Source organism: Lepus europaeus, chromosome 1 (genome assembly GCF_033115175.1).
Source record: "Lepus europaeus isolate LE1 chromosome 1, mLepTim1.pri, whole genome shotgun sequence".
NCBI classification, from domain to species: domain Eukaryota; kingdom Metazoa; phylum Chordata; class Mammalia; order Lagomorpha; family Leporidae; genus Lepus; species Lepus europaeus.
This window is the reverse complement of record NC_084827.1, coordinates 18303288-18323799: the sequence shown is the minus strand read 5'-3', so window position 1 is coordinate 18323799 and position 20512 is coordinate 18303288. Positions and strand designations below refer to the sequence as shown.

The following is a 20512-nucleotide window of genomic DNA, read 5'->3' as shown; positions in this document are numbered from 1 at the left end:
AGACAAAAACAGAAAGATAGGAGATATTAAAGACCGTGAAAAAGGCCATGATGACAGCAGTACAATGAAACTAGAAGCCTTAGCTCATACCGCTCAACCAGAGCTCACTCCACCACCACACCGCACCCCACATTCCAACAGCAGGCTCGCCTATGGGATGCCAGTTGGGCAGAACTCACAGCCACAGGCCAGTCTTCGGAGCTGACTGGGATGGTGCCCAGTGTCTCCCATGTCCTGCATCTACCAGGCTCACCTGACTCCCTCCGTAGCTCTCCATGTGTGTCGGCTGTAGAATATGGCGGTTAGTGAAGGACTAACTTGGATAACAACTACATAGTTCCATTTTTCCATACCATCAATATTGTTACTCACTTTTTTTGATCTCCTCTAGCTTCTCAATGTATTTAGTCATACTGTTACCTGAAAAGAAAATAAGGATTTTTAGATCTGCTTTCAATAGAAGAAACATGAGTACCACTGTGAAAACAGCAGAGAACAAGTATTCCCTAAGATTTCCTGCCCCCTTTTTATAGGATTCTGGACAGTAGGTAAATGGGCCACACATAGTAAATGGTCTTTTGGATTACACATCATCATTAAAACATGAGGAACAGAGAGAAAGGTTTCGGTTAAATGTGTCTAAGCTGGGCTAAAATGCCCAAAAATCATTTAGAAGTCCCAGGCAATAAAATGATCATTTTATACCAATTTGTTTTTTGAGTCAACACTTTCCTGCTCCTTTTATTCCCCTGTAATCTTTTTTTGTGGGGAAAATAAACAGAGGAGGGAAAAGAAAGAAGAAATGTTCCTTGAATGTCTAAAATACGCCTCTGTGGCCGCTTTAAGCAACCCTCTCCTCTCCCCTTCGTCTTTGTGGTTTCCTCCTCTTTCCTGAACTTGGTCTTCCACTATTCGTGCTGATGTTGGAGCCTGAACCAGACCACACAGTCTGTACACTAGTATTCACTGTGCCTTTGATTTGCTGAGAAATGACAGCAGATTCCCACCCCTGTGGACAGCCCCCCAGACCCCAGCCCGCAGGTTTTATAGCTTGGTTCTACAATACTAAGTTCTGGCTGAGGTGGTATGGAGAGTTTTCTTACTTTAAAACCGGGCCAGAATCATTCTGGTTTTCAAATGGATAAAATTCTAGCTCTCAAGCCAGAGCTATTATTATTATTATTATTATTTTTACTGGGCATACTTCAGTTTTATTCAACACAGTGAGCTCTCTCTGGCACCTAAAAGATATGGCAAAAGGGAAACATTCAAAATAATTTCTCATTTCTAAGATGGAGTGTCTCACTTCTTAAGTCTTTAGGATTGAGTTAGATTTAGCCCCAACTTCAGATGAAGGAAATGCTTCCAGTCAATGGCAGGTACTGATGTCTCCTGGGACTCTGTTGAACTTCTCTTTATGCTTAGAAGTAGAGAAAGCAAGTCCTTGCTCCAAAACCCAAAACACTCCTTTATTATGAAATGTTTGTCATGAATTCATCCAAGCGACATGTTTTTATTTGCTTATTTTGACACCTTCAGACGTAGATTCTCATTATCAGGGTCAGAGAGGAATCGGCACGGTCCTAGATCCAGACCGCGTCCTCCTCCTAGAAGCTCAGAGACTAGGGCAGCAGGGCTGCTAAGACTGGAGCCTTCTCAAGAGGTGCCCGGTCAGTCTCAGAAAAGGCCCGGATATCAGCAAAGAACAGGATTAGATCTTCCGTGGGTTCTTCAGACTGCAGTCCACGAGTCCCTGCTGAAGACACAGCCCCCTTCCCACTGCCACCCAGAACTGAGGACCCAGGGGAAGACATCATACATCCTCCAGCTCCCACAATCCCACTCCCAACACATGGTACACCGTAGCCCCGAGTCCCCGACAGCTGTGCGCTGTTGACGCAGCAGTTCGTTTCTTCTGGCTAGGGAATCTTCAAGCAGTCTAGTCAGAAAACGGAGAAGCGAAAAGGATTATTGATTTCTCTGGTGACATAGCAAGTTGGTGACTAAGCCAGAGTTTGCGTTCCCTACCTCCTGGTTTCTATTATGGCTCACAAAACACCTGGCTTTTTAAGTTGTGTTGTTTTAAAAACATGATTCATCATGAGATAAAGTGGTAGGAAGTGTTACTTCTTTGATAGTGACAGGTGGAGACCACCTTATGCTGCAAATTCCCTGAGAAGTGTAAAACACTACGTACGGCAAACAGCAGCCAACTTTATATAGCCTTTATTATTAAAACAGTACATTTCCAAACGGTAGCAGCTTCTACTAACAAAGTGTCTAAAACTGATTTTTTTTTTATTAATGATCAACATTTTCCAGAAGGTTTACCCAGCACTTCACAGGGCATGGGCAGCCCCCCCCAACAATCCTGTCATGCCTACTGCTGGCTTGTTTGTCCTACTAAAGAAGGAGGCTGAGAAACAAAACCTTTCACAGTTGTACCAATCTTTGGCAAATAAAGAACAAATCCAAGAGGCTATTAATAAGCAGCTCTTTTCTTTATAGTCATTTGCTTCAACCAAGAACAGGGATGGGAGACGGGCAGAATGAAAGATTTCTGTATTGCTTCAAGAGGAAAAATGAGATACATGACGGCTGACACTCAAATCAACAAAGAAATGCCTAAAAACTTATGTGAGTTTGAAAAGTGGCATTTTACACACGGTGCAGATCTTACCTAAGTGGCTTGTTTTACTGTATCTAATTGCATCTGAAAATAGTTTTACTACCTTTTAGAATAACCAGAAATGAAATCAATTATTTATAAACATGTCTTTGTTTTACACAAAAGGAGTCTAAAAGGCCATCAGAGAAGTAATTTTGAAAAAAAAAAAAAAGAGGGGAAGGTATGTGGTCTAGTGGTGAAGCTGCAAGATGCCCACATCCCATACTGGTTTAATACCTGGCTCCAGCTCCTGACTCCAGTTTTCTGCTAACGCAGACTCTGGGAGGCAGCAGGTGACATCCCAAATGATTAGAGTTCTACCACCCACTTGGAGGACCCGGTTTGAGTTCTTGGCTCCTAGCTTCAACATGGCCAAGCCCAGTCATTGTGGGCATTTGGGGAGTGAACCAGGACATGGGGGCTTGCTGTCTCCGTCTCCTTTTCCCTTTCTGCCTATCAACTTTAAAAAAACAAAACAAAACAAAAAACAAACAAACAAAAAACCAAAACAACCAAAAAAACAAATTTGAGATTATACATCACTACCAGATATTTTTTTCTAGATAAGGCTTTGATGAAATGAAAAAAAGGAATGAGAGCTTGGCCTAGTGCTTGGTTGGGACACCTGTGTCCCACACTAGTAGGCTTGGGTTCAATGACTGCCTCTGGCTCCTGATTCCGGCTACCTGCTAAGGTATATCCCGGGAGGCAGCAGCTGACAGCTCAGGCAGTGGGTTCTCTGGCCCACATAGGAGACCTGGATTGAGTTCCTGGCTCCTGGCTTTAGCCTGGCCCAGACTTGCAACCATTTGGAGAGTGAACGAGCAGATGGGTATCCTCTCTGTCTCCCTGCCTCTCAAATACATAAATAAAAGAAAAACCAACCAACCAACCATAGTTTATGGACTAAAATCTAAGCTCCTTGCTCTATCACTAAAAGCGCCAACAACTTACCTACCTCTTCAATATTGCCTTAATTCTACATCTGACAAGCCCTCTGTTAGCTGTGGGTTCTCTATCACCTTGTCAGCTCACCCAGCAGGAAGTGACCTTTTCCACCTCTGAACTTCTGCAGCACTGAGCAGACACTCAGGGCATTCATCACTAAATACAGATACAGTCTGTCTTCTCTATTTTATCGGATGGAAAGCTCAAGATACACACATACACACACACACACACTTTATTCCTTTTATTGTCTAACATAGGAGACACTCAAAAAATATTTAAATCAAATACACTATGAAGATCTGAAAAATCTTTATGAGTTATTTTATAATGGAAATAATCACATATCAATTTGGTCTGAGTTCTTTGGCACACTTGGTTTTCTTTAAACTATGCACAACTTGGTTTATATACAGTAGATTTTACATACTATCTACGTGATCTATATGTTTTCAGAACTCAGGTAATGTAGAAATGTATAAGGTGGTGTTTAGCTTTTATTTGTTTAGAACCGTCATTGCAATGAAAGATGCACAACAAAAGCTGCAATTAAAATCAAGAGAAATAAACAACTCAACTATAGCAATAGTGCTGTGCAAAGACATAGTACAACTGATTAACTGAGTGAGTCATTCATTGGGTTTTTTCCATTGTTTTCCTATACTTCAATAACATTATCTGTACTGAGCCAGTGAGGAAAGCAAGTGATTTTGAGCAGCAGTAATCTAAAGTGGGTAAGATTTATAAGGCACGAACTCAGTTGCTAAGCGACAACTCCATGGCTTTATTTTTCTTTAATATTTTCCTCCTCCACAGAGAAGTTCTTTTGGCTGGAAGGAGCAGAAAGCGTGAAAAGAGGCACAGTGGTCCTTTGTTAACCTCAGCAAGTTAAACGTGTACCTAGTGCCTTCTGGCTTGAGAGAGCTTTTCACGTACATTTCTTCCTTTGACGTAAGAAACAGGATTAAAGACCGAATGAAAACGAAGAGTCCCTAGTCTGAAATGAGTTTGAGCGCTTAAGATCAAGGCTTTTAGTGAATATTCATGAAACAGAAAGACTAATGAGGAAAAAAGGAAATGACTAGTCTGTGTAGTGATAACAGAAGGAAGGCCAATTTTACAAAACTGAAAATAAGGCTGAGTGGGAAAGGTCCTCAGGAGTTTTGGAGGCCTGAAACGCTCTGACATGAGGCTGACTCTGGATTGAAGCGAGGCGACAACGCAGCCTGAGAGTGGGGGGGGAGCCGGGGGAGCCTCGGGCCTGGGAAGTGTCCCCCGATGGGCCTGCACGGCTGCACGATAGAAACTCAGGGGGTGCTCGAGAAGACACAAGGACCCGCCAGGGATTTCACCAGGAGCATAATCCACTCATGGCACAGTCTGCCAATGCCGGAGAGCCGGTAAGACACACACTCAGGCACCTATGAAACAAAAGAAATATCGGAAGTTCAAATAATTCTGAGATGTCTAGCCATGGCTGTACATCAGTGCTCAGGCTTCAATGAGAAGCTGCGTCAAAAGTATAGAAACAAAAAACAATCTTTACCCAGGAGGAAGCTCTCGGTCTTTGAAAAAAAATTCAGTAGATGTTTTGGGGGAAGACGGGAGATTTCTTGTGGCTAACTCTGAATTGCTTGCTGTTTGTAAGAAAAGATTAAAGACCCATCTATTTAGCCTAGAAATGAGAATTGCCCACTCAATCCTGTGCCTGTTTCCACTGCTTTGATTGCAGACCTTAAAAACACACCACAGATGGAAACTCCTTCCTCTTACTTGGTCTATAAGGTGCCTCTTGTTTTTTCTTAAGCAGGATGCCGCACCCTTTTCACCTCATGGCATACATGGAAATGTGGCACGCACAGAAATGATAATATTTGCACAAAGTGCTGGGTTTGGACAGCCCTCAGGCTCTGCTGGCTACCACAAGGTTGCCGGGATCTGTATCTCCACATATAACCCATAATCCTGCATATTAGGTGGAAAACTTCTCTGCATTTGTAGACAGGCAAGTCATATGCACATATAAAATACACAGAAACAGAAACGTTAAGGTATCTTCCCTAAGTGGACCTTCATTTCAAATTTGAAACAACAAAAAATTTGAGCACTGTAATATTTCTTGCCCACACTGACTTAAACCTCCTTTGAGCTTTAACAAGGAGGCATACTTTGGTGCTTTCAAAAGCTGTTACAAAACTGGTGTGGAGACTTCTCCCAGGAACAGAGGGTAGACGTACTTTTCCTCTGCTCCTCCAGGTAAGTACAATCAAAACCCTGGACAACCCACAAAATGGGAAAAAATGTTTGCAAATCATATTTCTTGTAAGAGTCTAGTACTTAGAATATATAAAAGAATTCTTATAAGTCCACAACAAGAAGTCAAACATTGCAGTTTGAAAATGGGCAAATGATTTGAATAGACATTTCTCCATAGGAGATATACAACTGCCAATAAGCACATAAAAGGGTGCTCAACATCATTAGTCACCAGAAACATGCAAATTAAAACCACAATGAGATACCACTTCACGCCCACAGTAATGGCTATAATCAAAATGATGGACAATAACAAGCATTGTCAAGGATGTGGAGAAAATAGAACCCTCCTACACTGCTGGTGGGAATGCAAAGTGGAGTGGCTGCTTTGGAAAACAGTTTGGCAGTTCTTCAAAAAAATTAAACACAGTTACATTATGACCAGCAATTTAATTCCTGGGTATATACCCAAGAGAACCAAAAGCACACGGTCACATAAAAACTTGTGCACACTGATGTTCACAGTAACACTATTGCCAGGAAGTATACACAATCCAAATGTGTGCATCAATTGATGAGAGGATAAACAAAATGTGGACTGGCAATACAACAAAATATTATTTGGTAATAAAAAGGAATGAAGTACTGACACATGGTACGATATAGGCCAACCTTAAGACATTACACTAAGTTGAAAAAGCCAGTCACAAAAGGCTACATATTGTATGATTCCATTACATGAACTGTTCAGAATAGGCAATGCCACAGAAACAGAAAGCAGATTATTGGTTACTCAAACATGGTAAAAATGTCAACATTCCCCAAGTCGATAAACAGGCTTAGTCCAACTCCTACAGAAAGTTCAGTAATGGTTTTGTAAATGTAATTAAGACTATTCCAAAATTCACGTGAAAGAGCAAAGGAATTAGCATACTAAAATAAGTCTGTAAAGAAAAAAGTAGGAACAATTAGCCTAACCAGTTTTAAGTATCCAATTTACCATATGGCTATGGTAATCAGGACTGGGTGGCAATGGCAGAAGAACAGACACATAGATTAAAGGAAGAGAATGAAGATCCAAAGCTTGGGCCACATAAATACACACCCAACTGACTTTGAGAAAACACTCATTCAAGGGAGGAAAGTAACCCTGCTTAAGAAATGGTGCTAGATGCACAGGTAGTCATAGCAGAAAGTTATGACCTAAATCACACATTCCCGACGTAAAAATTATGTTAGAATGTATCCTTGCCTTAAATGTAACCTAAAACTGTAAAATGTTTAGAAAAAACATGATAGAAAAAAAATAGTCGGGCTCTAGGTGAGGCAGAGTTCGGCGACTTGACAGAAAAATCATGATCTATAAAAGGAAAAACTGATAAATTGGGCCTCATCAAAATAAAAAGACGAGTGGCAGACTGGGAGAAAATATCTGCCAACTACATATGTGACAAAGGACAAGAAGCTAGAATGTATAAGGAAATCTTGAAAACCCAATAGTAAAAAAGCAACAGTCCAATTAGAACACAGGCAAAAGACATGGGAGGACATCTCATGGGAGAAGACGTACAGAAAACAAATAAGCACATGGACAGATGCACATTAACCAGTAGGGAAATTCAAACTGCAACCTTGTGACACCACACACCTATTAGAAAGCTGAAATGACAACAGGTGACAATAAATGCTGGTGAGAACAGGGGGAAAATGGGTCTGTCATCCATTGCTGGTGGGAATGTAAAGTGGTACAGCCACTCTGGGAAAACTGTTTGTTTTTTCAATAATACACACACACACACACACACAGCAATTACCATACAATCCAGCAATTGTACTCCCAACATTCATTCCAGGGAAATGAAGGTTTAAGCTGACACAAAAGTCTGTACATGAATGTTCACAGCACTTTTATTTCTAACACCCAAAAAATTAGGCTGAGTGAAAAAAGTCAACCCAAAAGGTTGCATACATTTTCTTCCATTTATATAGCATTTGTGAAATGACAAATTATGAAAATGGAGAGCAGATTAGTGGTTTTGGAGAGGTTAGGGAGGAGGTGGGAGTGGATAGTGGCTGTGGCTATGAAGGGGCAACAGGACAACTTCTTGTGGTACTAGAAACTTTCTGTGTTTTGACTGTACATGCCACTGTCAACAGCAGGGCTGTGTGAGTGCAGTACAGTTTGTAAGATGTTATCACTGTGGGACATGGGGTAAATGGGTACATGGACACTCTCTGTAGTCTCTGTAAAACACAAATGAATCTAAATTATGCCAAAATAAAAAGTGTAACACCAGTAACAACAAAAACTATTTTAAAATTCTCAGAATATAAAAGGATATAAGGGACTGGTGCTGTGGCACTAACATCCCATATGGGCACCAGTTCAAGTCCCAGCTGCCCCACTTCTGATCCAGCTCCCTAATAGCCTGAGAAAGCAGTAGAAGATGGCCCAAGTGCTTGGGCCCCTGCACTCATGTGGGTGACCCAGAAGAAGCTCCCAGGTCTGGCTGTTGCAGCCATTTGAGGAGTGAACCAGCAAATGGAAGACCTAACTCTGCCTCTCAAATAAATAAATAAATCTTAAAAAAAAAAAAAAAAAAGATATTGGTATTTAACATGCATTATAAAGAGCAGATTTAAGTATTTCTTTTTTTCTTTTTGACAGGCAGAGTGGACAGTGAGAGAGAGAGACAGAGAGAAAGGTCTTCCTTTTTGCCGTTGGTTCATCCACCAATGGCCGCCGCGGTAGCGCGCTGCGGCCGGCGCACCGCGCTGATCCAATGGCAGGAGCCAGGTGCTTCTCCTGGTCTCCCATGGGGTGCAGAGCCCAAGCACTTGGGCCATCCTCCACTGCACTCCCTGGCCACAGCAGAGAGCTGGCCTGGAAGAGGGGCAACTGGGACAGGATCGGTGCCCCAACCGGGACTAGAACCCGGTGTGCCGGCGCTGCAAGGCGGAGGATTGGCCTAGTGAGCCGTGGCGCCGGCTTAAGTATTTCAATATTAAAAAATTGAAATCAATTTCAGACACCATTAGAGTCAGTTTGGTTAAGAATTGCAGGATTGGAAAAGGAAGTTCACAATCACAAATTATAATTCAATTTTTAGGAAAAAAAGCTACAAAGGTGTTGACAAATCTACATATACTTGAAATAAACCTCATCACAAAAATTTTAATTTTACAAAGAATAGATTCTAAAAGAAATTTATTCATTTATGGTGGTCTTTAAAATCAAATCTGGACTTATAAAATCCATGGCACTTTCCACCTGGGTGCGTACCTCAAAGGTATTTTCAAAAGGGTTGGTCGAGTTGTAATTAATAGGTATGGCGAGGGAAATGCAGATAGTACAGACTACGAGACAGTTCGCTACGTGTGGGGGAAGATCTCCAGTATCGACTTCCTCATTCTGCATACGATCCTACTTTTATTTCCTTTATGAAACTTTGAATAAATCACAAAATCTCTGTGCCACAATTTCCTCCTCCTCTAAAACAGAGATAATATTCTTCACCTGCCCATCAAACAGGATATTTGCAAGGAAAAATATCTGTGTGGCATGGAAATGGTTGAAAGAAAGGTACTAAGTGAAAACGTAGTGCATTTAAAACATTCCATTAAGTTTATTTTATACGAGGAAACATGTATAATGGAAGATAATGATTCTGAAGGAGAAAGGAGAAAGTCAGACGAAATAAACAAGGTGATTGAAACAAAGTCAGCATCCACCCTGAGCTTTTCTCATTGTCTTGAGGCTGCTGGTGGAAGATTCAGCCTTGCTAAAGACTGACGGTACCCAATCCACTAGCAAAGCCATCTTAATCAGGTGGATTTTCCACAGCAGGCTTTAAAAGGTTGGAAAAAAAAATAAACAAATAAACAACCAAAACCTCACAAGACTGCAAATCCACTAGAATCCGGGCAGCAGTCCTTATCACGACGCTGGAAAACGTGAGACGCATGGAGAGCGGCAGCAATGCTCTCTCAAATTGCATTTTACCTGCACTGCAGTACTAATTAAATTTTGTCTGGTATTTTAGTTTCTCATTCAAGTCTGTCTACGTCCACTTGACTCTAAGCTCTCTGAAGAAGCCACAACTCACACTTGTCTTTGAATCCCATGTAGCCCATAACTCGCAGGTAGTCAGCACTCTGCGAACACAGAACTGAACACAGAGGCACAGGGCTGATCTATTACTGCCAATTTAAAGGAGTATACACAAGGTGGTCCAAAATAGAGGCTGACCTGCTGATATTTACTTAGCTTCAGCCCTGGGACTTATTGAACAATGTTTCAATTTCTAGAATTTCATTTTCTCAATTTATACTTGTATTGCTTTTTTTTTTTTTTTAAAGTATTTTTATTTGGAAGTCAGCGCTACAGAGAGAGGGTTGAGAGAGAAAGAGAGGGAGGAGAGGCAATATGAGAGCTAGGTCTTCTGTCTGCTGGCTTATCCCCCAAGATGGCTGCAACGGCTGGGGCTGAGCCAGGCTAAGGCCAAGAGTACTTTGGGGTCTCCCATGTGGTGGCAGGGGCCCAAGCACTTTGGCCATCTTCTGCTGCTTTTTTGAGGCCATTAGCAGAGAGCTGGATTGGAAGTGGTGCAGCTGGGACTTGAATTGGCACCCATATGGGTTGCCAGGGTCACAGGTGGTAGCTTTACCTGCTATGCCATAATGCCAGACCCTATACTTGTATTTCTCACATTGTAAGGAATAATAAGCTAAATTGTGTGAATGTAATCTTTTACTGATAATTTGAAAAACAGCTTTCAAAGATAAATCCTGAGCCCAGAAAGACACAAACTGAGATAGTGAGAAACTCCTAGCTGTGATTTATACCAGGTATGATGAGCTGCATCCTGTTAATAATTAGCCATTGAACTTTTCTGTAAAGTTCTAATTTTTTAAATCTTTACTCACCGGTGTCCAGTCTTGACTTGACATGCTGGTACCTTGGGTTCTGTGGTATCCTCTTGGTCAAATACTAAAAAGTAAGAAAATTGACAGTCAGTGAGGTTAATGTAAGGATAAAGGTGGCAAAGTCAGGGAAGAATCAGATCATTAATAAAGGGAACAGGGAACGGTGTCTGGCCTGGACGTTAAGACACCTGCATCCTATATTGGAATGCCAGGGTTCAACTTGAGCTCCAGCTCCTGACTCCAGGTACCTGCTAATGTGGACCTTGGCAGGGGGAAGGGAAGCAGTAACATCTCAGGAGACTGGAGCCCTGCCCACCGTGTGGGAGACTCAGATGGAGTTCCCAGCAGGAATGAACCAACAGATAGGAACATTTTTCAGTCTCTCACTCAGATAAATAAAAATGGAAGAAATGTGAAAATGTTGTAGAATGTGAAGGCAGCAGGAGCGCTGCAGGTTCAACTACGCCTTCAACACAGGGCTTGTCACTGCAGACTCCTTGGGTGCAGGGAGCTAATCTCGTTTCAGTCAAAACACTTCTATCTTCTGTTTAAATCGTCTCAGAGCATTATGTGATTAGGGAAATAAATCTAAAAGTTATTCCTTCCATTAAGCAAAAATCAGGCTCCCTCCAATTTTCCATTCAGTCTATCACTGCAACCCAGATTAAGTCATCCATCTCTGCTTCAAGAATCTGTTAAAATCACAGAAGGCAGCGATACCAACCCTCTTTTTGTCGCTCTGTATGTGAGGGGCTCTGGGCCATCTCCTCCAGAAACTTACAGGACTTGATTCACATCTCCCTTGAAGTTTGCAAGGGGCATCCAGACCTGAGCACAGGGTCCCGGGTGTTGTCAGACAGGGCCTGGCCTGGCAGGCTGTCCTGCTGTCCCTCAGGAGTCAGCTCCACAGACGTCGCTGCCACGGCTTCTGCTCTGGTGGCACTGGACGCTCACTCAAGCTCAGGGGACGTTTATGGTGAGCAAAAATGCCTACATCAGATCTCGCCCGTACTGGACTCTGGTAGTTAACTCTGAATCCAAGCACAAGACATCAACCCACGTGAAATTCCAGCGGCCAGTGAGAAAGCCATTAAGCGAGGGCAGGCTAAAGAATAAAGACGTTAGAACATTGAGCTTTCTTCTGTAGGCTTTTTTCCTGGTCTACGAGTATGAAAACCCTATGTTCGGCAACAGGTAGCTGTGGAATCGGAAATTAAAATGGGTAATAAGGTTCTGGCTTCAAATTCTGCCCCTCTCCCCTCTCCTGAGCCATGCTCAGGCTGCTGGAGTGTCTCTGTGCTGTGCCACCACTCAGGTCTCCAGCCTTGGCACTTGTCTGACTTGAATGTCTTTTCCTCAGCTTGGCTTTAGGCAAAAGTTGTTTTCTATGTAGAGCTGTCCAGGGCAGAACTAGGCACTTTCTCCTTGGCTTTCAGAGGGCCAACACCTCGTACCAATGTTTGCACCTCCATCTTCTTCTCTGGCCTAGGGTTTTCTTGAGGGTAGGGACAATGACATATTCATAGTGCATTTGCCCACGGTTTCATTCATAGTGGGTACATTCACTGATATTCAGTCACTAAGTGAAACTCTAGAAGGAGCACTGTATTATGCTCTCCTTCAAAAAGGACACCAAACTCACAAAATCACATCATTCGCCTTTGAAAAACCTGGCTAACTATGTCCTATTTGTTTACATACAAAAATACCTTTTCAAATGGCCCACAAAGCATCAAAACAATATAGTATATTTTAATATCTTACAAAATATTTGCTGGTCAGAAATTTGGATTCAAGAGTTCACGGAGGGCCAGCGCCGCAGCTCACTAGGCTAATCCTCCCCCTGCGGCGCCGGCACTCCCAAGTTCTAGTCCCGGCTGGGGTGCCAGATTCTGTCCCGGTTGCCCCTCTTCCAGCTCAGCTCTCTGCTGTGGCCTGGGAAGGCAGTGGAGGATGGCCCAAGTGCTTGGGCCCTGCACCCACATGGGAGACCAGGAGGAAGCATCTGGCTCCTGGCTTTGGATCGGCATAGCTCTGGCTGTAGCAGCCATTTGGGGAGTGAACCAATGGAAGGAAGACCTTTCTCTCTGTCTCTCTCTCTCTCTCACTGTCTAACTCTGCCTGTCAAAAAAAAAAAAAAAAAAAAAAAGTTCATGGAGAATTTTTTTTGAACTGGTAGCACCTACAGAGAGGTATCAGTTTTTAATTTTGCCAAGTAAGGACATAAACAGCCAAAACAAAGCAAAATTTGGTGACTACTATCTGCTGTCTCAATAGCTAAAAGGTAAGAAAGAAAAAAAAAATCTCAGAGTAAAAAACGTTAGCCTTTTAATGTTATTTAAAAACTGCATTTCATTGTTTCTCACTTCACGCCATTCCAGTAAAGTCTGCACCAGGAATGCGTGGCATGGGTCCTCAGGTGGTAGCTGGGACCACAGAGCTTTTTCTCCTTAGAGAAAGGTTAAAAAGCTGGTTTCTCCAAATGATCCACAACACAGGATGACAATAACACCAATTCCTATTTCTTCTCTAGATGAAGATGGAACAGGAAAATACAGAAAGACTGACAACAGAGACCTTAAGCTAAGTTCCTAGAGGGAGACAATATCACAATGAAACGGGGAAAAGATGTCCCTGGTAAACTGAGTCAAGGAACGCTAATACTAGACTTTCATTATCCCAGGTTGAGAGAATTTTTTTGCACTGTATTTTATCATTTCTATACTCTACTTCCTATTTTTCCTTTTGTTTTGCTTTTCCTACTAGTTTCCTAGCAAAGCTTTCTTTTTGAAAAATTCCAGGCCAGTCTCTGCTGAACCAAGGGGATTTGTCCATACCTAAGCCAAAATAGCTGAGAAGTGAGGGTGTCCCTGGGGACCAGGTGTGGTGGCGGCAGAATGATGAGGGGAGAGACTGTGGCCAGCTGCAGCCGCTGAGGCCTTCCCGCCCCCGGTTTTCCCTTACATGGACTAATGAGAAATCCATATGCTGCAGGAGAAAAATGTAGGGTTTCTTTTCCACGTCCCCATTTTAGTCCAACTTCTGCGTTCATGACTTTCTACTGTTAACCACAGCATGAAACTATGTGTGCTCCACCGCCAGCGGAGTACCACAGATTTTATGGAAAGGCTCTAATTTTTCTCTAAAATTCTCGCTTTTGGGGTAACCGCTTCTTGACCTACTGACCAACTGGCCTTCTTTCAATGACATAAACAGGATGGAATGGTGGAAAGTGAAAGAGCTGAGCAAAGAAGCCGTTCCAAGGACGACGATCGTTTGTTCAGCACAGAATGAACAGGAGCCATTCATTCAGCCCACACTGACTGAGCGCCTACTGGGAGCAGAACCAGGGCAGAGGACTCGGCGGTAAAAAGCACGCTCCTTGCCATCTGGCTCTCTCTGACTGCCAGACTGCACGAGGGACGTGGAGAGGGAAGTAGGGGTGCAACAGGAGCCCCTAAGATTGGCACCTACTCCTGACTAGGAGTGAGAAACCATTTCCCAAAGGATGGCTTCTGAGCTGAATCCGGGGGACCAAGAAGGTGAATCGAGTGAAAGGAGCCATGGTTTGGAGCTACAGGCCTGGCAATACAGGGATGTGTTTAGAAACCTGAATTTTATCTCAAATAGGTGCAGCTTTGCTCCTTTTGTCCCCGGGAACATCTGTCAGTGTCTGGAAACATTTTTTATGGCACAGCTGGGCGGTGGTGGAGGGTTACTACTGGCATCTCATGGGTAGAGGCAAGGGATGCTGCTACACATCCTGAAATGAGGGCACAGCCCCCGTGCCAGAGAACTGGCTGGCTTAACTGTCAGTAGCGCGCAAGTTGAGAAACCCTGGAGAAGATGCTGGGAAGGCACAGGAGGTTTAGGGAGGAGTGATAAGACTACATTTCTGTTCTAGAAAGAACACCCTAGTGGCAATATGGAGAATGTGACAGTTGTCAAGATGGGAGGCACGAGAATCTGTTAAGAGGCTGATGTGCTAAGAACAAGGAAGTGGCAGTAGAGATGAAGAGAAAGAGAGTGTGAAGGCAATTTTAAAATGTAAAATCAGTGTGATTCAAACTGTAACAAGAGAAGGGCAGTGATACCATCCCACAAAAAGGGGAGTTAAGGAGGCAGCACGTTGAAAGAGACGAGGTGTTGAGTACTAGATATGTGTGGATGTTCCAAACAGCAATGTCCACTTGGCTATTTGGATCTGGAGATCAGGAGAGAAAGAAAGATGGCATTAAAAAAAAAAAAAAAAAAAAAAAGGATTTGGGAGCCCTCAGCATATAGGCAGCAGATGAAGCCTCAGAATGGCTGAAGTCATCCTAGGAGAGAGGGCTGAGTGGGAAGAAAAATGCCAATATTTGAGGTCAGGTAGGAAAGAGGCACCTTGGTTGAGATTCAGAAAAGGCCATGGGAAATTGGGTTATGACAATTAGAGAAGAATTTTAGGGGGCTGGTATTGTGGCTTAGTGGGTAAAACTGCCGCCTGTGACACCAGCACCCTATATGGATGCCAGTTTGAGTCCCGGCTGCTTCTCTTCCGATCCAGCTCTCTGCTCTGGCCTGGGAAAGCAGCAGAAGATGGCCCAAGTATTTGGGCTCCTGCCACCCAAATGGGAGACCCAGATGAAGCTCCTGACTTCAGCCTGGCCCAGCACTGGGAGTTGTGGTTATCTTGGTAGTGAATGGAAAATATCTCTCTCCAACTCTTTTTTTTTTTTTTTTAATTTATTAATTTACACAGTTACGCACAGAGAGAAGGAGAGGCAGAGAGAGAGAGGTCTTCCATCCGCTGGTTCACTCCCCAATTGGCCGCAACGGCCGGAACTGTGTCGATCCAGGGGCCCAAGGACTTGGGCCATCTTCTACTGCTTTCCCAGGCCATAGCAGAGAGCTGGATTGAAAGAGGAGCAGCCGGGACTCGAACCAGCGTCCATATGGCATGCTGGCACTGCAAGTGGCATCTCTACCTGCTATGTCACAGCACTGGCCCCTCTCCAACTCTTTAAAAAAAAATTAAAGACAGTTTTTTTAAAGAATTTTAGGGGCCAGCGCCGCAGCTCACTAGGCTAATCCTCTGCCTACAGAGCTGGCACCCCAGGTTCTAGTCCCAGTCAGGGCGCCGGATTCTGTCCCGGTTGCCCCTCTTCCAGTCCAGCTCTCTGCTGTGGCCCGGGAAGGCGGTGGAGGATGGCCCGGTGCTTGGGCCCTGCACCTGCATGGGAGACCAGGAGAAGCACCTGGCTCCTGGCTTCGGATCGGTGCAGTGCGCCGGCTGGCCAGCCGTAGCAGCCATTTGGGGGGGTGAACCAACGGAAGGAAGACTTTTCTCTCTTTCTCTCTCTCTCACTGTCTAACTCTGCCTGTCAAAAAAACAAAACAAAACAAAAAAGAATTTTAGGAATACAGAAGAGGTCAACATGAACAACACTGTCCAGGCAGAACAAGAGGTGAAGCATGAACAAGCTAACAGGTGAAGAGGAGAAAAATGGAAAGTGAATTTGGATGTAGCAAACCAGGATGTTTTTGACAGTACTGTTGAAGCAGTTATAGTAACTGACAGGGACAGAGGCTACAACATCACATGCATAGGAGAGGAAGGAGAGAGAAGACAGTAGCAGATAGATAAATGACCCTTTTCTTTTTTCCATCAAGAGAGTTACTAAGGGATAATCTTTGTTGTTGTTTAAGAGATTGAGGGTGTTTGTAGGCTAACAGGTAAGAGAAAAGAGGTTAAATGGGGCAGGAGGGTGCAGAAACAGTGGGCAAGGATAAAGCCTACAGCCTATAGGCAGAAGGGTCCACAGGAGATCAGCTGGAGAAAGCTCATGTTTGTGGTATCACAGTTTCTTTGAGAATAAAAATGTTCAAGGCCCTTTAAGGGCTTACATCTCTAGCGAGAATCAAAAGACACTGCCCTCTGTTCACTCACCCCATCTGAGCTACTTAACTTCGATGTGACTTCCAAATCCTAGCACAAACACATCTTCTGGAACACTCTCCTGAATGCCCTCGTCAGATTCTCTTCCCCTCCTGGATCTTCACAACCCTTTGTATCATTCACATTTCTCACCCCCCCCCCCCCCCCAGCACGTGGGAGATTGTCTGACTGGCTACCACGCCTTGTTCTAGTGAGAGAGCAATAGGGTCATGCAGCATTGACAGGAAGGGCTCTAGGAGTCAGAAAGCAGGTGAGGGCTCAGGCACTGGAGGTGGCAAGAGAGAGTTCATGCAAGAGTGGGCATTGGAGCTGTATTTTAAGAGTTGAACTTTCTTGCATAAAAATATGGGAAAGAGGGATGAAAAAGCATCCCAAACGGGGAAAAAAATTACCATAGCTAAGCTACTTGACAAGCATGTTTAAAGAACACAACTTGCTTTCTTTGCTGGAGAAGGTCTAACAACAACAGAAGCGGTAATCACTGTTAACATTTATTGATCGTGTACTATACGGTCAGGCACTCGGCTAAGCATCTTACCTAGAATAACTCATTTAATCCTCACAACCACTACACATCCTCACTCCAGTAGGAGTTCTTCATATGGGGTCCACTACTGGGAGTTAGAGGGTCCATAAATCCCATGAAACTGAGTGCAAAATGTTATGTGTATGTGTACTTTCTGGGAACACGTTCTTGCTTTCCACCAATTTACAAAGGGGTATGACATCCAAAGAGGGTTAAGAACCAACTGGTATGTGGAATCTCATGTATCAGACAGGATATGTGTGTAGCCTCCACGTGGAGAATGCTGAATGTAGACTAAGGGTCTGGACTAGGCCCAGAAGACAATGGAAAGTATTAAAACTGCTGAGCTGTGAGCATTTTAGCCATTCACTAAAAATAAATATAAATAAAACTGTGCTTTGTGAATACATAGATGTTGGAGAAGAAGGGTGAAGAATGAGAAGTCAAAGATGGGATTTTTCTAAAGGAAAATCACCCAAAAATGAGTAAGATGGTCTGAGTCACAAATCATTGAAAAAGGAGTGAACTTTTCTGACTTTTTACCTCTCTCAAAATGGGACAAAGTTGTCTGGTATTTCAACTGGAATATATAAACATATATGTAATATATATTATATATATATAAAATCAGATTTACATGTAAAGGATTTTTTAAAAATATCACCACTGGGGCCAGCCCCGTGGCGCAGGTTAATCCTCCACCTGCAGCACCAGCATCCTATATGGGTGCCGGTTCTAGTCCTGGCTGCCCCTCTTCCAATCCAGCTCTCTGCTGTGGCCTGGGAAAGTGGTGGTAGATGGCCCAAGTGCTTGGGCTCCTGCACCTTCGTGGGAAACCAGGAAGAAGCACCTGGCTCCTGACTTCGGACTGGCTCAGCTCTGGCCATTACGGCCACCTGGGGAGTGAACCAACAGAAGGAAGACCTTTCTCTCTGACTCTCCCTCTCACTGTCTGTAACTCTACCTCCCAAATAAATAAATAAAATCCTTAAAAATATATCACCACTATATATTTTGTTCAGTAGTTCTCTACTCATCTTCTTTGCTTACAGAGGGGAAGTCTATGAAATGAAGGGAGTGGGTGCCAGTTTTAAAACAGCCACATTTAAAGCAACCTTACATTTAAAGTAAGTCTTTTAAAGGGGAATTTTTATGGGAAATTTAATCTGTCTCAATTTATATATATATTTTAATTTGAAAGGCAGTTTCAGAGAGAAAGGAGGAGGAGGGAGGGAGGGAGAGGGAGAGAGAGACAGGGAGAGAGGGAGTAAGGAAGAGAGGGAGAGAGAGAGAGAGAGAATCTTCTATCCACTGGTTCACTCTCCAAATGGTCACAATGGCCAGGGCTGGCGCAGGCCAAAGGCAGGAGCCTGGAGCCTCCTTTGGGTCTCCCACGTAGGTATAGAGGCTCAAGCACTTGGGCCATCTTCTGCTGCTTTCCCAGGCCAGTAGTAGGGAGCTGGATTGAAAGTGGAGCAGCTGGGTCTTGAACCTGTGTCCATACGGGATGCCTGTCTTGCAGCCAGAGGCTTACATTGCTGGGCCACAACACTGGGCCACCAATTACGCATCTTACACATCAACCATGAAATGTCTCCAGGTGCAGCAATCTCACCTTTCCATTAGCCACAACCACAACCTGCGAGACTGCGTTCTTCAATACGGTCACAAGACACTGTGACATGACCCTCTCTCCACTGCTCCTGTTTCCTCTCTAAATCTGGATGAGCCTGTGACCAGGAGCGACGGGGCACCGTATGACTTCTGAGGCAAGATCATAAACAAGTACAGCTTCCATCTCGCTCTCCTGGGACACTTTCTCTGGGAACTCGGCCACTGTGCTGTGAAGGAGGCCCAACATGTGGTAAATGTCATTTGTAGATGGCATGGCTGACAGCACCAGCTGAGGTCCCAGCCAACAGGGGGCATCAGTGGCCACAAAGGTGAATGAAGAAGCCTCAGGGTAACTCTGGTCAGTCTGAAACTATACAAGATTTCAAGTGAGAACCACCTCGCTGAGTCCAGTCAACTTTCAGAACAAAGAGAGAGAATAAATCTCTTTTTAAGCTACTATCTGGGGGTGATTCACTGGGATCCAACACATTCTTAGAACATCACCGTCCTATTCCTTTCCAGCTAAACTCCTCGGGGGGAAATCTACACTGGGTAACTGTACTTTACCCTCCAATCCACTACAGCTGGTGGCCGTCCCTAGCATTCTATCAAGGCTCCTTTAGGAGCTACTGAACGCTGAATATAACGGATACTTCTCAGTTCTGACTTGCTTGCCCGCCTCTACCATACGACACTGTTACATAGCCCCACCTTCTTCAGCTTCCATTCCCTTGGTTTCAGTGATCTCTCTCTCTTCCGATTCTCCAGTTACGATCATCTCTCTATCAGCCCCATAATTAATGCGTTCCCCGGGATTCCCACTTCTCAATATATAGCTTCTCTGTGGGCCCCTTAGGTTTAACTCCATCCATATGGTTCTGAGTTTAAAAGCACGAACTTCGGCCTTGACTTACCTCAGCTTCAGAAGTGCACATTCATTCAACAAATACTAATGGAACAATTACTGTGACCAGGCAATAGGACAATGCAGGAAAGACCCAAGCTTACATTTTTGTAAGTATGTCACAAAACAAATAAAATAATTACAGATTATTTACTAAGTGAACCTAGCAAAATGAGTGAATGATTTTAATTTTACTCACTCCTAAAACCTTATTAAAATGATATTATTTTAAGGAAATGAAGCCCAAGAAAACAAAGTGGGAGAAGTGACAGCAATGACAGCATTAGACTTCTGAAATACGCAAAGCAGTTAAACAAGTGAAAATGCCTTTGTGGACTCCAGACAGCTAAAGACCTAAGGCAATAAGGAAAATCAAGAAAAATTCTTAACACAGTGAGGAACTGACAGCTCCAGGCACCTAGAAGTGGAGAATAAAAGTGGCTGAAATACAGGCTTGGCTGAAGGCTCTCTGAAATGCATTGGGATCTCTAAATCCTCTCCCCTCAGTGCCACTGGGCAATCACTCCTCCCAATCCTGGCAGATATCTATAGATTGATTCACTGGAAAAGCATTTCTGGAGTGGGAGGTCTCCACACAGGGCATGGCACAGAACTCATTACTGAGAGCGGGGGGGGGGGGGGGTAAGCAATGACACCTACTAATGTTGAGATTCAGCCTCCATCCCTAATCCCGCCAGGAGTTCACTAGGCTTTTCCTCTCAGGAGATTACA

The 20512-nt window shown here is 43.8% G+C and overlaps 1 protein-coding gene across 1 annotated transcript in view; it reads right to left on the bottom strand.

Moving 5' to 3' along the window:
• CEP41 (centrosomal protein 41) overlaps window positions 1–20512 on the bottom strand; it is a 48916-nt gene that overhangs the window by 21975 nt on the left and 6429 nt on the right. Inside the window, exons 2-3 of the mRNA XM_062199885.1 lie at window positions 10799–10862; window positions 373–420 (exon numbers count right to left, since the gene is read on the bottom strand). Of these exons, the coding sequence (XP_062055869.1) occupies window positions 373–420; window positions 10799–10862 (112 nt within the window). The remainder of the gene's footprint in view (window positions 1–372; window positions 421–10798; window positions 10863–20512) is intronic.